This window comes from Sorex fumeus, unplaced genomic scaffold (genome assembly GCF_029834395.1).
Source record: "Sorex fumeus unplaced genomic scaffold, SorFum_2.1 ptg000169l, whole genome shotgun sequence".
NCBI lineage: Eukaryota > Metazoa > Chordata > Mammalia > Eulipotyphla > Soricidae > Sorex > Sorex fumeus.
Window position 1 is genome coordinate 9,776,524 of NW_026606226.1, and position 19,453 is coordinate 9,795,976.

At 43.8% G+C, this 19,453-nt stretch overlaps 1 protein-coding gene across 1 annotated transcript in view; it reads left to right on the forward strand.

The window, feature by feature from the left end:
- The window catches only part of LOC130016933 (protein NPAT), a 46,752-nt gene that overhangs the window by 22,115 nt on the left and 5,184 nt on the right, over window positions 1–19,453 (forward strand). The window contains exons 5-16 of the mRNA XM_056107667.1: window positions 291–331; window positions 802–1,026; window positions 2,211–2,292; window positions 3,772–3,859; window positions 5,696–5,787; window positions 6,224–6,311; window positions 9,353–9,449; window positions 11,360–11,488; window positions 13,808–15,493; window positions 16,414–16,529; window positions 16,602–16,710; window positions 19,334–19,394. Coding sequence (XP_055963642.1) covers window positions 291–331; window positions 802–1,026; window positions 2,211–2,292; window positions 3,772–3,859; window positions 5,696–5,787; window positions 6,224–6,311; window positions 9,353–9,449; window positions 11,360–11,488; window positions 13,808–15,493; window positions 16,414–16,529; window positions 16,602–16,710; window positions 19,334–19,394 — 2,814 coding nt within the window. The remainder of the gene's footprint in view (window positions 1–290; window positions 332–801; window positions 1,027–2,210; window positions 2,293–3,771; window positions 3,860–5,695; window positions 5,788–6,223; window positions 6,312–9,352; window positions 9,450–11,359; window positions 11,489–13,807; window positions 15,494–16,413; window positions 16,530–16,601; window positions 16,711–19,333; window positions 19,395–19,453) is intronic.

Consider the following 19,453-nt stretch of genomic DNA (forward strand, 5'->3'; position numbering starts at 1 on the left):
CTGCACTTAGGGCAAGACTTGGGTGATCATAAGAGGTGTCATGGATCCAACCCAGCTCAAGGCAAGCATCATATCTGTTGCTCTGTTGCTTCGGCCCCTCAAATGGTTTAAGACAAGTTGGTTGTTAAAATTATTTGTGTTTAAATGACACTTGTTCTAAAGAAATTAGTTGTGTATGTCAGAGACATATATTGCATTTTGATCATAATTTACTTCAAGTCTGTATCTAGTGAAATAAAAGAATATCCTAGCAACAAATTTTATAATTGCTAACTACTTTGTTTTGTTAGGAGCATGCAAAATTCTCCAGGGTTTGCTGCTAATCAGAGAGGTCAGTATTCATGTTAAGTTTTATAAATAATGTTTGGAACTTTTTCAAACTAAAAAATGAACCAGATGAACATTTTTAGCAATTCACGTGTGCTAAGTATGTATTGTATAAACTCACTACTTATCTAAATATACATTAGGATATAGTATTTTTGTGTATTATAAAGAATACTTGCTTCAGTTGAGATGACTCATTTTTTAATTACCATTCCATGTTTGCTTTTAATTTGTGGAAGTGATATTGGTATGAATTATTAAGAAATGGATTCTAGAGTTATTAAGAAATGGACTCTAGAGTGCACTCACTTTCATTTCCTCTTATAAAATTATCACATGAACTCGGTTGATATTAATCTATACTATGAACTGTGGAGCTCACTTATCAAATACTAGAGTATATAGCATGAGGTTGTCTTTAAAACACCCCCACTACTCTGATGTCGGGTCCGTTTGAATTCTTGTGTGTTTCAGTCCGGACAAGAAATGGAATCGCTGAGATCAAGCGACAGAGACGACTTGCATCTCAGACAACAACTGCCAGTTCCGAGTTGCTGCCTTTACCTTCTATTTCAGAACAGTTTACTGCTTCTCCTGTAACAGCCGCACAAGTTATTAGGCCAACTGGGCAAATTTCAGCTCCTTTAAGGTCAAATTTTGTTGTGGTCAACCACTCACAGTCTCAAGACACTGTGAACAGTAAGATAAACTTTTGCACTAATTCTCTCCTTAATTGGATTTTGTAAGTGAGGTGATATGCTAGTGTTTTTATACTTATAAAATTTATCATGAAATAATCTTGGGATAGTAGAATAAACTTAGATAGATTTGCCATGAAATAAGCATCTTATAAACTCAGATATTTTAAGTACTGGAGCCATAGTACAGCGGGTGGCACTTGCCTTGCATGCAGACAGTCTAGGTTTGATCCCTGCACCCCATATCTTGAGCACAGCTGGTGTAGCCCAAAATACACACACACACACACACACACACACACAAATGATTATTTCAATTAGGGATTGTTTTTCTTCTTTTTCCCTTTGGGATTTTGGGCCACACCTGGCAAGTCCAGCTCCTTATCAGCTGTACTCTCTCTCTCTGGCCCCTAATATGGGATTTTTCTAACTAAAGCACAAATTGAACTCTTTTTTTTTTTTTTTTTGGCTTGGTTATTTTGGGGACCACACCCAGTGGTGCTCAGAGATTACTCCTGGCTTTTCACACAGGAATTATTCCTGGTGGTGCTTGGGGCACCACCAGTTGAGATGTTGGGTGTTGAACTCGGTTTGGCCCAGGTGAGGTGAATATCCTACCTGCTGTGCTACCTCTCTGATATAAAGGCCAAGACATTCATTTGCACTTCAAGGTGTGGGGAGATAGAAAGTATGTCCCCACCCTGATCTGATTTCCAGCATCAGGTAACCTCCTGAGCATCACTGGGTGTAGACCAGAGTTCCCAAGCATTATCACACATGGCCCTGCAGGCCCTCTCAATATTGCTGGGTGATTCTCATGGTCCCTTCCATTCCTGGGCCCTAGTAGTAACGCATACTGAAACACTAATCCAGTTACTGGTGACCCTTGGGCCTGATGAACATCTCTTGGGAGGTCCGCCCCCCAAAAATAAGCTCTTAAGATGGCTGAAGTATAAGTTTAAACGACCATGGATTGGTGTTTTTTTTTACTTGAGACTGTAATTTGTTATTGTAAAACCTAAAGGTTTTCACTTTGATTGTATTTATTGTCTATAGTGTTGTATAGTATATATACTATACTGTTGTATATACTAATAGAATTTAATATAGAATCATCGTTAAGAAACGCTGATGTTCAGAAAATTGTTCTGTTCTCTTGCCTCACCATCATTGTCTGAAATGTAGCTGGAGAGACTTTAAATATCATTCCTGGCCCTCAAGAAAAGAAAAACCATGTCAGTTTAATGTCTCCTGGTAGACGCAAAAGGTAAATGTCAATTTCCAAACTCTTTTGAAAAATAATTCTAAGATATTTATGTTGTAAATAGCCAAGTTTCTTGGTGCTGTTGTATTTATTCCCAAGTCCCCTTCCCCCCCACCCCCCCACACACATTCTAACCTTCCTTGAATTAGATTGCCTCTTAAAACAGTTGCAAAAAAAAACAAAACAAAACAAAAAACAACAACAACAAAAAAAAACAGTTGCATGGTACCATTTTATTGGAAGTATGTTTAAATGAATATAAATAATACTAGCATTATTCTACTTCAGTATGCATTTAATCAATTGATGGAAATCTCTTCAGAGATATTTCTTGATCCAAGGGTTTTTCTGACCTACTTAACCCATACGTCTTTGTTTGAGACTCTTTCAGAACTGAAAGCGATTAGTTTTCCATTTAATTTTTGGCAGCTAGGAGTATAGCTTAGAGGGCTAGAGCATTTACTTTGCACACAGGAATTCTAGGTTTTGTCCTTGGCACCACTGGAGATTGCCCCCAAACAGGCTTTCCTGTGGGACATGGGTGTGAGCATGAGGACCACACACTGCCACTACCGCTTCCCACACCGCTGCCTAGTGGCCCTGCTGCTCAGGCGTGCAGTCTGACCCCTAAAATTGATTTTTTCTGTGTTCTCAGCTGCCATTAGTGCAGTCTGACCCCTAAAATTGATTTTTCTGTGTTCTCAGCTGCCATTCCTGCTTACTCGCTCAGTCTCCTTTGCTTCATGCTTTATCACTTAACCACATAAAATGTAACATTGCTCTGATATTTAATATCTGTAAAAATCCTGACTTTTTCTTAGTACTTCTTTCAGTCTCCAGTCTTGTGCTCATAAAGTAGGTCAGAGGATCAGAGTTTAACGTTGCTGTAGATAAAATAGCTAAGTGATTCGGGGCTGGTGCGATGGTACAGCCTGGATGGCTCTTCCCTGGCATGTCACTGACCTAGATTCGATCCCCAGTACCCAGTATGGTCCCCTAGGAGTGATCCATCAGTGCAGAGCCAGGAGCAAGCTCTAAGTCAAAAATAAGGAAGAAACTAGGTGGCTAGAGTTGACCTCTAATTTGTTCTAATGTTTGACGTTCTCGTACCTTTCATTGCCACGCATGCAAATTGTCTGTTCTATGGAGCAATAGCACAGTGGATAGGGCGTTTGCCTTGTGCGCGGTCGACCCGGGCTCGATTCCTTCGTCCCTCTCGGAGAGCCCGGCAAGCTGCCAAGATATCCCTCCCGCATGGCAGAGCCCGACAAGCTCCCTGTGGCATATTCAGTATGTCAAAAACAACAAGTCTTAACCATGGAGACGTTTCTGGTGCCTGCTCGAGCTAATCGATGAACAACGGGAGGCCAGTGCTACAGTGCTACCATGATCTTAGGGTTTATATATGTATCTGTGATTAATAATTATCTTTGAATCTATTATTACACTTGGTAAAAAGCAGTCTTTTAAAATGTGTTCCAGTGAATCTCAAAGGAAGGGTATCACTTTATCTGGGCCTCATTCAACAATAAGGAATTTCCAGGATCCAAATGCATTTGCAGTGGAAAAAGTAAGTGAGCTTCCCCAAGTTTGCAATTTGTGACTTTTCCTGAGTTTTAAATATGTACATAAATGGGTGTGCATGGTGTGTGCATACATATTTTAGTGTTCCTATTAAGATTGGGCAGTGGAAGTGCCTCGGAACAGGGACAAAGTTCAACAGTAAGTACAGTGTACTTAGAACGGTTAATGAAGGGCTGGAGTGATAGCACAGCGGGGAGGGCGTTTGCCTTGCACGCGGCCAACCTGGGCTCGATCCCCAGCATCCCATATGGTCCCCTGAGCACCGCCAGGAGAAGTTCCTGAGTACAGAAGTAAACCCCTGAGCATTATCGGGTGTGACCCAAAAGGCAAAAAAATTTAAAACATTGGGGGGGGGGGGACTGGTAATGTAAAAAGGTACAAGAAATAATATAGGAAAATTGTTGCTAAATCATGACGTGAAATAGAGCATTTTACTGGAGACAGATTATTATATACCTTACATGAAAAGCCACAGTTTTTAACTACCTGTAGTTAAAAGTGAACCCAGCTGACAAGCCTGGCAGCAGTCACCTGTGTGTGTCCCGTGCCCAGACGAGCACCCTCTCCCTCCTCCAGCCCACCTTGTTGGAAGTATTGAGCTATACTCTAAGCCCTGCAAGCTACCGAGAGTATCTCGCCCACACGGCAAAGCCTGGCAAGCTCCCCGTGACGTATTTGATATGCCAAACACAGTAACAACAAGTCTCACAATGGAAACGCTACTGGACTCTCTCGAGCAAATGGATGAACGATGGAGGACAGTGCCACAGTGCTACATACTTTAAGATGTATTCGAGATTTCCAATAAAATTTTTCTGTGCTTAAAAAAATGTATAAGTGAGCCCAGTTAGAGAAGGATCTATGAGGACTCTAATTTGAAAATGTGGTTATGGAATAAACCATCAAAACTTCTGAGTTTATGCTAAATTTAAGAATTACACAGCTTTTGTTGATTTTTTTAAATTTATTTATTAAATCACCATGAGAACAGTTACAAAGCTATCAGGTTTAAGTCTCAGTCATACAGTGGCCACCATCCCTTCACCAGTGCTTATTTTCCACCACCAAGAACCCCAATATACCCCCCATGCCACCCCTCCCCGTGCCTGTGAGGCAGATGATTTCCACTTAACTCTCTGTACTTTGATTACATTATTTTGATAAAACATACACCATTATTAAATTTTTGACATTTTCCCTCGACAATCAAACCTGCTGAAAAGGCATCATGAAATAATTTGTTTTCTGTTGCTGGTTATGAAGACCATATATATGATGTCCCGAGGCTGCGGTAGTGGCCACGCGATTTTGGATTTCTGATATTTTACTAGTTAAATCTGGAGGGATTTCTGCCAAAAGCCGAATGGTTCTGAGATTGGTTCGTGTGCCTCTGGGTCCATGGCTGTGCCGGAGAACTGCTCGCGGGGGGCAACTCTTGGTTTCAGCGGGGCAAGTAGGACATGCTGGTTCCGCCCCACATCCCATGAGGCCGCAGTTGCCCCATCACCGCTGGCTCATGCCTGGCTGTCCAGTAAGCTCTGAGGCGGCGGCCACCATGCCGGGAGTGGGGGGGTGTTGGCAGAAGAAACAGACACCCTTTCCCTCCCAAGGGCCGGGGGGCACACCACCATAGCTTAATGGATAATCCTTTCTGCCGGAAGCTGCTGGGTTCCGAATTAGGTCCGTGTGCCCCTGGGGCTGGCCGTGCTGGAGAGCCGCTCGTGGGGGCGACTCGTGGTCTTGACAGGGCAAGAAGCTTTTGTTGATTTTTTTGGTTAAGTATATAACCAATCCTTTTCGCTAATACTTGTTTCTTCTTCAGCAAATGGTTATTGAAAATGCACGTGAAAAAATACTAAGCAACAAATCTCTCCAAGAAAAGCTTGCAGAAAATATTAATAAATTTTTAACCAGGTAAGCTATGTATTTCAGATAACCTAATTGGGGGGCCAAAGTGATAACTTAATGGGCTGACTTCACGTTCAATTCCCAACACCACTGGTTACCCCAAGCACTGCCAAGAGTGGCCGTTGAGCACTGAGATATGAGCACCCTGGGTGTGCCACAAATCTAAGACAAAAATTAGCTACATAGGGGGCTGGAGCGATAGCACAGCGGGTAGGGCGTTTGCCTTGCACGCAGCCAACTCGGGTTCATTTCCCAACATCCCATATGGTCTCCCGAGCACCACCAGGAATAACTCCTGAGTGCAGAGCCAGGAGTAACCCCTGAGCATCGCCGGGTGTGACCCAAAAAGAAAATAATAATAATAAGCTGCATAATTGGTTTGCTTAATTGAGAACTGCACTAAAAGTGTTGTGTTTTGTTTGTTTGTTTTGCCATATCGCAGTGACAATAATATTGCTCAAGCACCTAAGCAAACAGACAGCGACCGCACTGAGCCGGAGGCTTCAATTGATGAACTCTTGGGACTTCAGGTATGGGACGATTGGGTGTGTGAAAATTCAGTTGTACTCATAATGGATCATATTTTGCTGTCTTTCAGAATGACTGCCAAAGAGATGTATTCAAAGTGATTTGAATTAATAAAGTTCATCTTTTGAGTAAAATGGGTTTGCTGAAAAATTTCAGGACCTAGAGTAGGGAGGGCACTTGGCCTCGTACGTGGCAGATCCAAGTTTAATCTTTGGCAACCCGTATGGCTCCCCGAGCCCGCCAACTGTGATCTCTGGTGAGCTCATAGCCAGAAGTGAACCATGAGCATCGCCATGTGTGGCCCAAAAACCAAAAAGAAGACTATCAGTTGATATTTTTTTAAATGGTAACTTAAATTTTTTAAAAGGTAAAAAATAAAATTTAATGAACCTACTTAACTAATCAGCTCTTTCATATATAAATAAAACATTCACATTCACAACTGCCATTTATGAATTTCTAAGTCACTTTATAGTGAAAGATTTAATGGGTATTTGTGTTTTTTATTTTATTAAGACACCGTGTTTTGCAAAGCTGTTCATAACAGAGTTTTTCAGGCAGACAGTTTCAACATCAATCCCACTACCAGTGTATCCAGTTTCCCTCTTACTCTCCAGTCTGCCTGCCTCCCTGGCAGGCATATACAAATTTATTTCATAGTACTTGCTCCAGCAAAACTTAAAGCAATGGCAAGTGGAATTGTCAGAAAACAAATCTGTAAGAATCTTTTCGTGATGATTGATTGCTGTGTTTTTAACCTTTCTCAATCTGGTAGAAGTCAGCTATAGGCACCGTTGGTTTTTGCCATAAGTGGGAAAGTGTCTCCTGTCCTTTAAAGAAGCTTCTTGCAAAATTGGTCTCAGGTCTCTGCATTTCCTAGGCTGCTGCCTGTCCATGAAGCTCTGTTTCACTTCATCAAATCTGAGTGATAATCTAGCTTGGTAGGGTATTGGTGAGGTGCTCGTTTTTTTGAGTTTTCGTAGTCCTGCTCTTCTGACTTGTAGAGTCTCACTGGATAGATCTCACTTGATCTTAGCCAAAAGGCCAAGAAGCGATCATTTGCTAGATCTCATGTTCATTTTATGGGCTTCCCTTTGTATCTGAGTTCCTCTTTTAGTCTTGCTGCTTTTAATGTCTCTATCACATTTTGAATGTGATGTGTCGTGGACTTCCTAGTTGTGTCTGTTTTCGCTGGAACCCTTCAGCTTCTTGGAGCTTGGTTCCTATCTTCCTCAACTATGAAAAACTCACTTTTTTTTTCCTTTAATTGAGTCACCTTGAGATACACAGTTACAAAGCTATTCATAATTGGATTTCAGTCATGCAATGTTCCAACACCACCCAGTTCACATTTCCCACCACCAGTGCTCCCTGCCATCCCCAGCTCCGCTCCCGCCTGCCTCTAAGGCAGACACTCTTATCCCACCTAAGAAATTCCTGAAATTCCTAGTTGATTTCTTTAACTATTGTTTCTTCATCACATTTGCCTTTCTTTTCTTCGTTGACTGATGATTCTTGCGTCGTTCTTCCAATAGCCTTCTGTCATGCTGTTCCTTTATTCTCAGACTAGTTTCACCTTGGGTTTCCTAGAAGTTTTCTTCTTTGTATCTTGGATCTCCTTGATCTTTCACTTTGCAGCCGTCAGTCTGCTACTCAGAGCTTCTACTAATTTTTTTACATCACCTATAGTGCTTTTTATTTCTGTCATTTCCGATTGTCGTTTTTTTCCCTTTCAACTCGTACTTGTACTTTGCAGACTGCCTGTGCTGTTATTTCTTTGAGCTCGTTGAACATCCTCATCCTGGTGCCACTAAAGACAACGTCTGAGGATTTTCTGAGCTGGTTGGTGTTGTCTGTGCCTTCGGTGATCCTGTTTTCCCTCATTGGCTTGGTGGGCTTCTCCAGGTTTTCCCCATTAGTTATGTGGGGTCCTTGCTGTGTTGGGGTGAGCCTTGTAACACCTCCCCACCCCGCGCAAGATGCTGAGGGATTAAGCTGGAGGTCGCTCTCTTTCTTTTCTGCCCATCTTCACCAAATAGCTGGAAGTATAACAGCATGTGATTTGTCAAGCAGTTCTGCCATGCTGTCGCACGCCTCAGGTGCTGTGGGCCCTGAATGTCGAGCAGGTCAGTTGTGGAGGCGGCTGGGAGTTCCCTGACAGGGAGGGGCTCTGCCTTCTCTTCCATTCCCAAGTAGAAGCAGAACATCAGGCTAGGGATGTCCGGGCAGTATGAAGACCAAACCCTCTTCTGCTGGAGGAGACAGGTAAGGGATCGCCATGCTGCGCCGCAAGTGCACAGCACAACTCTCTCGAGCCACCAGAGTAACTTTAAAAGCAAGGGGCAGGGCCCAGCTGAGTTGTGTATGCGTTAGTTTCATTAAGAAGTAAACAGGTAAGTGGGGTAGGGATTTCTAAAATACTTGTGAGTCTTTGGGCCACACCTGGTGATGCTTAGGCCTTCCTCCTGCCGGCGTCAGCCCCGTAGAGGCAGAAGCCTGAACCTCTGCACCACCTTCCCCGATGTTGCTTTTCATTTTTACACTGATTCGTGTCTTTCAAAAAAAAAAAAAATCACTTGGCATCAACTTTACATGAAATTTCATTCTTACGCACATTCGTGTCTTTTCAATTAAAAAAAAATCACTTGCATCAACTTTACATGAAATTTGACTAAATGTGGTTTTTTAAATGTTATTTTGGGCTGAAGAGGGCTGGGTTTTGGCGTTTGCTTTACACGTGGCGCACCTTGGTGTTGCTTGGAGTCCCTTGAGCATTGCTGGGCGTGGTCCCTCGATATTGTCTGGTTTGACCCACACACACAAGCACGTGCAAAAAAAAAGAAAAAAGGTTAGGGGGTTGTCTGTAGCATCGTTTCCCCTCCAGGCTTTTCACTGACCATCTCTGGGTTTGCTGCTTGTAGTCAGACCCCACTGCAAATGTTGGTCTGATCTGTAGTGACTTCCTGACTTACCCTCTTAATTATTTTGCTGATCTTAAATCATACTAAGCCAGGTTTGCTTCTCTTTTTTTTTTCCCCCCCAGAATGAAATCCACATGTCGGAAGAAGTTATCCAGGATATATTGGAGCAGACTGAGTCCGATCCAGCGTTTCAAGCGTTGTTTGATCTTTTTGACTACGGTCAGTAGACAGTCTCTTTTGATGAAAAAGTTCCTATTCTTTTTTTTTTTTAATTTTTATTAGTGAAACACCATGAGGTACAGTTGTAGACTTAAAATTTTTTGTGCTTGGGTTACAGTTATACAATGATCCAGTACCCATCTCTCCACCAGTGCCCATTCTCCATCATTTACTTTTTTTTTTTTAATTTTTGTTAGTGAAACACCATGAGGTACAGTTGTAGATTTACAAATTTTTGTGCTTGGGTTTCAATTGTACAATGATCAAACACTCATCCCTCCACCATTGTCCATTTTCCACCACCACGGGTCCCAGTGTCCCTCCCACCCCCCCATTTCCCCCATCTCACCCTGCCTCTGTGGCAGGGCATTCCCTTTTGTTCTCTCTCTCCTTTTGGGTGTTGTGGTTTGCAAAAGAGGCATTGAGTGGCAATCATGTTTGGTCTATAGCCTACTTTCAGCATGCTTCTCCCATCCTGGGAGGATCCTCCCAACACCCTTTATTTGGTGCTCCTTTCTCTATCTGAGCTCCCTTTTCCCCTAGAGTGTGTGGCTGGCCTCCAAGCCATGGAGCAAAACTCCTGGTACTAATCTCGGCCACTCTTGGGTGTTAGTCTCCTATTTTGTTAAAAAAGTTCCTATTCTTATTAAACCAAACATTCAGTAGAGAAAGAATTGTTGTTGTTGCTTTGACTAGTTTTTGGCTTTGTGGTTTTTAGTTTGTCTCTTGGGTCATACCCAGCTCATGCTCAGAGGCTCCCCCCCAGCTCTCTGCTTGGGGCACCCTGTGATCCTAGGAATTGGGTCCGGGTCTCCCACATGCCAAGCATGCTCTGCAGCCCCGTGGGCCATCTTTGCACTGGGCTTTACGATGTGGAGCTGCTCGGGCCCTGTGATGCTGCCCCTAACCCCCAGCAGTGCTCCGGGGAATATCTGGTGCTGGCCTTCAGACTTGTGTGACACCATCACCCTTAATTGTTCAGCCATCTCCACAGTCCTGTCCCCAGTTCTGACTTAAACTTTAGCTTTCTGTTTTGTTCTTGTGGACATTTGTGCCAGTCAGCCTAAATGTGTTCTGGTCTACTCCTGCATGAACTTCATACTGAGCACGATTATACATATGGAAAGAATGGGAAAATTCACCTTTGCCCTCAGTACAACTGCCTAATGTTGTAGCCCTCCCACAGACTGACATCATCGTAGAATACTGAGATGATGCTAATAAGTTGATTTTAAGGTGATTCTGACACAGGCCATATGTAAAAACCATTAGTCTGAGAACCAGGATGTAGCTTGGTGCAAAGCATTTGTCGTGCTTGTGTGAAAATACAGGTGCAGTACCTGCCACTGCAAAGAAAAAGTGTCAGAAGAACGACTGGTTTAGTGTCTGGGAGCCAGCTCAAGGGATGGCACATGAGCCTGAGCCCCAGACGAGGTCAGAGGTGTCCAGCCCACACTATCGGCCCTGAGCAGTTTGGCAGGTTTCTCCAGGAATGGGGCCCACCGACCACCCCCCGCCCATCCCCAGGAGGCCTGAGGAACAAAGTGGTAGAAAATCTGCACACTTCAGTAATAAATAATGCAGCTTTAAAATAATGCAGAGGTGGGGCCAGAGCAGTAGAACCAGTACAAAGTTCAAGGCGCTGTCCTTGTGCTTAGGCCAACCCAGGTTTGATCCCCACCACCTCATATGGTCCCCCAGTCTGCCAGGAGTAAGCTCTGAGCAGAGCTGGGTGTGACACTGCCCATGCCCTTAAATGATAATTATAAAAAAACAAAATTAGTAAATCTAGAAGTTTGTGATTGAAGCCACAATTTTAACATTTGTCTTATCACTGCTAAGTTATAGTAATTAACACTAATTTTTTGGGGGGGAGGGGTGATTTAACGAGTTGTTTCCCTTTTTAACAGGTAAAACAAAGAATAATAAAAATATTTCACAAGGCATTTCTGTACAGCATGTGGAAACCATTCCCAGTTTAGTCTTAGCTGATGAAACTAATGTAGCAGTTAAAGATTCTTTTAAATCAGAAGAATCTGGTAAGAATTTGATTTTGTTAATACAAATCCTAATATTAGTCTTCAAACACTTAAAGGCAGAAAATAATTTGAAGGGTGTTCAAATTATTGCAGAGATTATTTTTATTTTTTTCTCTTTATTAAAATTTCCCGAGAGTTCAGTCTTGATTTAAAGATAAATTTTTGGAATCTTTTTTTTTTTTTCCTATTTTGCTGTAGGTTATTGACTTGTACAATTTGGTGTTCATAGTTTTGGGCAGTTTGACAAAAATCAATAATAGCTGTTGAGGCACAAACTTTCATTCCAGTGTGCATTACTATTTAGACAACTTAGCAATTTTAGCTGATCACTGTAGCGATGGTCTTGAATTAAGGGTTTATGAGGCTTTCAGGTCTTCCTGTTCCTGATGTGAAAAACTAAGTTCTTTGCATTTTCAACCCATATTTTACCAATGTGGCGCATGATTATTCTTCAGTAACTAAGAGAGAAGGTGTGAATAAGTTCATCTTTGATATCTGTCAGCTTCTTAAAAGTTATTATCAGACATAACCCATGCATAGAAGAGTACAATAAACGTGTTTGCAGGGCTGGAGCGATAGAACAGTGGGTAGGGCCGACCCGGGTTTAATCACCAGGTTCACCAAGCACCGCCAGGAGTAATTTCTGAGTGCAGAGCCAGGAGTAACCCCCGTGCATCGCCAGGTGTGACCCAGAAAATCAAAAAAAAAAAAGACCTGTTTGCAGCTAGCTGAGAGAGAGTACAGGGAATGAGGCATTTCCTTGCACAAGCCTGACCCTGCTTCAGTCCTTGGCACCACATAACTCCTTGAGCACTGAGTGGGTGTGTCCACCCATCTCCAAATAAAACCCTTAAAATGCAAAAAGAATTTAAAATGTGCATCTCACTGGATTCTGGCGAAGGTAGGCACCCATACTACATCGTCTCTCAAGTGAAAAAATGGAATACCAGTAATACCTCAGAAGCTTCCTGGTCACTAATCCTTTTATTCCTCCTCCTTAAAAATAACCAAAATCCTAATATCTTTTAGTGCCTGCTAAAACACGTTCCTTTACTGCATTACTGAACAACCTCTGTCCATTTGTTCTACCGCAGATTTTACGAAAATAATCTTGCGTGCTCATCTGTTCTTAAATGCCAATACTTGGTCCAGTGCCTTAAAAAACCCTCTGGCAGCTTTCAGGTTTCGCATCATTACTTCCAACACTAGTCTTAGAATATCTCAGGATTCTTCCTTTCTGATCTCTGCTTGCGTCCAACAAGCTTAACCTCCATTGTTTTTAAGCTGACTTTTAGTGTGGGTATGTCTTTGTCACCATTTACTATGTGTGGAAGATTTTTCTCCAGCTGAGCCTCCATTCTGCTGAAAGGAACTGTGAAATCTGTCTTATATAGTCTTCTTTGTGTTGAAACTCACCACCTCTAAATTTAGCAGTGGAGATAGTATCGGCTAATCTCCCCACTCAGATCTGTTCCCTCCCACTCCTACATGATCAAAATTAAATGGTGATCGATATACTTTTTTCTTGATTTTTTTTATGTCATTAATGTTTTCTGTCCTCAATGTAATTAATATATGGTGGTATATCAGTGGGATTATTTTCTGAAATGCTTTCTAAGTAGTATTTAGATTTTCATTTTGTGGCCCAATGGTGCTTAGGAGCTGTTCCTGGCTTAGTGCTCAGGAGTGTCCCCCGTCTGCCCTGCGGGACCATAGGCAGTGCTGGGGATGGAACTGAGGTTGGCAGTAGTCAAGGCAAGACTGGATGATTCATTATTGTACCCTACGTGCCAAAAACAACAACAGGTCTCACAATGGAGACGTTACTGGTACCCACTCCAGCAAATCAATGAACAACAGGAGGACAGTACCAGAGTACTAGCAAGGTGGTTGATACTTGGTTAATGTGTTAAATATTAAGCAGTGCACAATAGGATCAAATATAGGTCGTGTAAAATATACTTTGTCTCATGACATCTTTAAAAATACCAGGTAACACCAATAGAAATTAAAAGAGTTGAAAAGTCAACTTTTGGAAAAGTTGCTATTTGGAACCTTTCTTTTTTTCACATGTTGGTAATTATAGGCGTTCATAAGTCTGGAGATTTTCGTTCGTTGTATCATCTGTTTTCAAGAAGTTTCAAAAATAATTCGATACTTGATTTCATTGGTAAATCTTTGAAGTGTGTTGATACTCAGAAAATGAGAGTTGCACTTACTGTGATGTAAAAGACTGTTATCTTTCATGGCAAAATAGATTGTAGGTTACTATTCCAAGCTATACATGTTTACCATATCTTTCATCTTGATATTTTATAGACTATCAATCTGGTGGACCCACATTCTGTACATCCTTTCAAAATGAAGATACCTCAAACGCTTTGAATAATGTCAACAACCCTCGTGAGCTTAGACCAGAAGCCCAGGAACATTTTCCCCCAATAAGCCCTGGCATCCAGAAAAAGGCCTTTAAAGTCATTGCTCCTGCCGACCAAAAGTGTAATCTTGATATTACCTTTGAATCTGTGCCTGATTTGAACGACTTTAACCAAAGAACAAATTCTGATCCTGAATGTAATCAACGTTGTGCTGGATTATACACAAGCCAGATGTCCACTGAGGCTGAAATGGCTCTGGCAGTTGACAAGAGTTCTCTCTGTCCAGACGTGCAGAATACATCTCATTTACAGCCTGCTCAGTCTGACGTACCAGTAACTTCATTTGTTTCCCTTGGCGGTGAAGCTGACAATGAAAATTTAATTCTGTCTGGGAAAAGCAGTCAACTTTTATCTCAAAATGCTCCACTAACTGAAAAACCATCCAAAAACATTAAATTTTCTGAAAGCTCAACTGACACAGGCAGTCTTAAAACTAATCAGCCTGGTTCCAAGTCACCAGATTCCAGTGAAATTCACCAGAGTAAAACTGAAGTTAATAATAATGTGTTATCGGTTGCATCACAACATTCAGATTGCCAAGAGAATTCTTTACTTCAAAATAAAACACTTGTGTCTGCTGAAAGTTCAGGTGTAACTGTCTCTGACCAACAGAGTGAACTGCACCCTGGGGATTCAGCATCTTCAAATACACAGTCACTTAATGGTTCATTGTCTGCTGAGCTCAACAGTCCAGAGCGTGAAACTCCGTTCTCCAAGTCTGAGAAAGCCCCTTCGGATTCGCAGGAGCCTTCATTGTGTATAAAAGAAAATGGAGATCACATTTTTCTGTCTTTAGCAGAAAATAGCTGTGGGGAAGTTGCGTTGGTGCCGCCCGAAGGTGATCATGGAGAAGACAGACAAGCTCTTCCTTCAGAATCTGTCAGTTCTTCAGTGGGAGATTCTTACCCCGACTCCCAGAGTACTAAGGCGAAGCCTGCTAGCAGCAGCCCAGACGAGGTGGATGGATCGAATATTGTTTCTCTCAAAATTATCATCAGCGATGATCCGTTTGTCTCCTCTGATTCTGAACTTAACAGTGCCGTTTCTAGTATCAGCGGGGAAAATTTGCCTACAATAATTCTGTCCTCTTCTTCCACTAAGACATCTTCCCAAAGTGCAGAATTGGTTAAAGGCCTGTCTTCAGAAGAAGCCGCACCTGCCGTTTCCTCGGCAACTTCATCTGCTGAAAGAGACGGGGATTCGGCCTCGGTGGAGCAGAGTCTCCTGGCTCTCAAACCTGCAGACTCGGCAGCAAACAGTGCTCAGGTTGAAGACGGGTCCGCTTGTCCGCCTAATGCTGCATCGTGTGTCTCCAAGGACTCCGGGTTTATACAGTTGCTGCCAACTCCAACCACGACATTTGGCAGTTCAAGTAACATTTTGATAGCTACCTGTGTGACGGACCCTGCAGCCTTAGGAGCAGCTGTCAGTCAGTCGAATGTGGTGGTCTTACCTGGAAACTCGGCACCCGTGCCCCCTCAGCCTCCAGCACCTCAGTTACAGACACCCCCCAGGTCGAACGGTGTGTTTGCTGTCAGCCAGGCTGTGTCGCCCAACTTTTCACAAGGTAACAGTAGCAGCCTCCTGAACAGCTCAGTGAAGGGGCTCACGCGTGTGCCAGTGTTCCTGCTATGGGGGACAGGACTCTTTCCTCTTATCATTGGGGGGAAAAGGGGACATACTGAAGTTCATTTGTCTAGAATGGTGTCTAATTTCTCCGAGTGCACAGTTACTGAGTAGGATTGATTCGGTTTTGGTATTTTGGCCACACCTGGCAATTATTCCTGGCTCTGGGCTCAGGGCTTACACCTGGCAGTACTTGGGGTGCCAGGCATAGAGCTCATGTTGTCCACGGCCGGTGCCCTTCCCGCTGTGCTGTCTCTGTAACAGATCACCCCCTCCCCTCATTTTCTCATTTCCTATTTTTTTGAGAGCAGGGTCAGGAACCTTTTCTTTAAGCCAGAGCCATCTGGCTATGAACACGCTGTGAAGGTCGGGGCAGCCAGTGCAAAGCAAGGTGTATGTCACACAGCAGAACCAGAACCAGAACCCCTGGTTCGCCAGGTCCTCCCCACTCCCGGTTTATAGGAATCGAGTTTCAGAGTCTGATTCAGGGATCTTAAGCTTATTCATCTATCTTAGTGTCTTGAGTTAAAGTTCAGATTCCATTTTGTGGGCCGCGATCGTCATTTCTAAAATGTTAGTGCGGATTGGATGGAAAGGTTGATCGGTGAAGCTGCTTCCCGACACGCGCAACCAGCTGGCTGTTGGTTCGCCACGCAGGCGCAGGCTTACCCAGGACGCAGCTGGCAGTGCTCGGGAGATCGTGTAGTGCCGAACAGCTAACCAGGGTCAGGCCGATGCAGTGCAGGCACCTTATTCCTGTACTCTGTCTTGGCACGTTGCAGGATTTATTTCACGTTAATGATTTCTTTGTTGTTTGTGTTTCTGCGAAGTCAAGAAGCATTAATGGGAAATCATTTTTAGGCTCTGCCATCATAATTGCTTCTCCAGTGCAGCCTGTACTTCAAGGAATGGTGGGGATGATCCCTGTGTCTGTGGTTGGACAGAGTGGAAACACCTTTTCGGCTCCTCCTCGGCAGGTAAGACTGAGGATCTAGGAGTGCAGCGCGGACACCTTCAGGCAGTGTCGCTCACGGCTTCTTCTCGCCTAGGTTTTTCATATGCCGATGACGGCTCCTCTGTGCAATAGAAATCTCTCTCAGCTCCCCCTCCCTCCCAAATCCCAGAAGACCCAGGGACCCAGAAACAAGCCTTCCACAGGTAACACTTTGCTTATTATCTTTATATCTGTTTCGTTTTGTTTCTAGAAACACTATAATACGGAATAGCTTCCTTTCCTAACTGGTGTTTATCCAAACTTTGCAGTGTTTTTTTGTTGTTGTTGTTATTGTTGGGTTTTTTGGAGGAGACTGGTTGTGGGCGGGACCCACACCCAGTGGTGCTCGGGGCTTACTCCTGGCAGTGTGTCGAGGACTATATGGGGTGCTGGGGGTGGATCCTGGGTCAGCCACGTACAAGGCAAGCAGGCCTACCCACTATTCAACCCTCGAGCCTCATGGGGGTAGTTTGGTTTTGGTTTTTGGGCTACACTCAGCATTACTCAGGGCTTATACCTGGCTCTGTGCTCAGGAATCCTGGCAGGTTCAGGGGACCATATGGGATGCTAGGGATTGAACCCTGGCCAGCTAGGTGCAGCACAAAAGCCTGACCGTCTCCAGCCAATCCTCCAGCCCCAGTTTTGTTTAAAAAACAAAAATAAAGAGGAGTCAGAAAGATTGTACAGCAGCAGGTAAGGTGCCTCCATTGCACATGCCGACTGGGTTTAGTCGATGCGCCATATATGCTTCCCTGAGCACAAAACCAAGAGTAAGCCCCAAGGACAGGCAGGTGCAAACCGAAGACCAGTAGTACAAATAATGGGCCTGAGCCTGCTAGGAGTCCCCGAGTGCAGAGCCAGGAGTAAGCCCTGAGCACCGCCGGGTGTGGCCCAGAAACACAGTATAGGGAGGGGTGTCAAGGAAATTTCACAAAAGGGCGGGCTGTAAGAGTCCCCGATTTCAAATACCCGACCCTGTACGACCCCCTCGAGTACCTGCACCTTTGACCCCACAACAATAGCAACAGCAGCAAAAACCACGTGACTCTTCATGCGTCTTTGCTGTTTTACACTCCTCAGGATTTTCATTAAAACTTTTTTGCGCAGGGACCAGAGACACAGTAGAGCAGGTAGGACGCTTGCCTTGCATGTGGGTGACCTGGGTTAAATCCCTGGCATTCCATATGATCCTCCAGGCACTGCTGGGAGTGATTCCTGAGTGCACAGCCAGGAGTAACCCCAGAGCCGTGTGGGACCCAAAATTCCAAAAGTGGGGAAAGACTTTGCATAATACATAGGATGCTCAGGATCTCACCTTCCTCTCCAGCATCATATCTCCCTGCTCTACATCAACTGTTTGGATTTAAAATACGACTTTTAAAATTCTAAAGCATATTCTGAGTCACATAGACTTGCAAACATGACAATAATAAATGGGCAAAACTTTTTTTTTTTTCCTTTTTGGGTCACACCCAGAGATGCTCAGGGGTTACTCCTGGCTCTGCACTCAGGAATTACTCCTGGCGGTGCTCAGAGGACCATAAGGGATGCTGGGAATAGAGCCCGGGTCGGCCGCATGCAAGGCAAACGCCCTACCCACTGTGCTATCACTCCAGATTAATGGGCAAAATTTTTAAGTGAAATTTATTGCTTTCTGTCTGTGTGGTTTTGGGGGTGGGACCACTCCTGGCAGTTCTCAGGGCTTATTCCTGGCTCTGCATTCAGGAATCAGTCCTGGCAGAATTCTGGGGACCATATGAGGTACCGGAGCTCAAACCTAGCTTGAGGGTGTGCAGGGCAGGCTTCCTACCCACTCTACGCTCTCTCTCTGGCCCATATAGATTGCTTTCTTTAAGGAGCTTTCTAGTTTGTATTCTTAAGTGCGCCATTGAATTCTTATTTGCCTGAGTTTCCTCTGTAAAATTAATATGTGGCAATCTTGTGTCTGTAACAATGGGTTTTTTTTGTTTTGAAAGGGGGCGGTGTTGTTGTTTGTTTTAAGTAGAGGCCACTCCCTGAGTGGTCCTTTCCTGGTAGAGCATGGCCTGCGTGCCTGAGGGATGACCCAGCCCCTGGTAGCCTGGCAGTGTTAACCAGGCCGTGTGGTACTGGGGCACAAACTCACGATGTTTCCCCTCGTAGGCATGTGCCCACTGGTGCTGTCTCCTTGAGCGAAGCTGCTGTTTCATTTTCTTTTTTCACTTCCACCCAGCAGTGCTCAGGGTGGCTTGGGGACCCTGTGTGCAGAATGTTGCTCCCGTCCTTTACACCCGCTCCCTGAACCGAAGCTGCCTGTAAAGCCATGTTGGGGAAATGTTTTATTTGTATGTTTCATTTGTATGTTAGCCATCAATTGTTAAGCTTTTCTTGGGGGCCCAGGAATAAGCAGTGGCACTCGCCTTGTACTGGTGAGGTTGTAGCTTCAGTCCACACACATTCTCTCTCTCTCTCTCTCTCTCTCTCTCTCTCTCTCTCTCACACACACACACACACACACACACACACACACACACACACACACAGCCTGAGTGTGGAAATACTAATTTATTTTGTTTTTTTGCGCCATGCCTAGTCATGCTCAGGAAACTCACGGCTGAGTACTCAGGGGATGTCTTGTTCTGGGGATAGAGCCCAGGACCCCAACCCTTGAGCCATCTCCCAGAAAGGGGAATTATTTTTTTATTTATTTTTTAATTCTTATGGCACATGAGAATTCAGCCTGAAAGAATGTGTTCTCTTTCAGAGCAGTTGGCCTTTCTTTTCTAATTAATTCATTTCCCATTCCAGGAAAACAAGTAAATAATTTGGTGGATTCATCGGGTCATGTCGTTGGATGTCATGCACAGAGGTAAGCCTAGGTTTTGTGGCTTTATGAATTTATTCCAACATGCCAGAGGCTGTTCACCT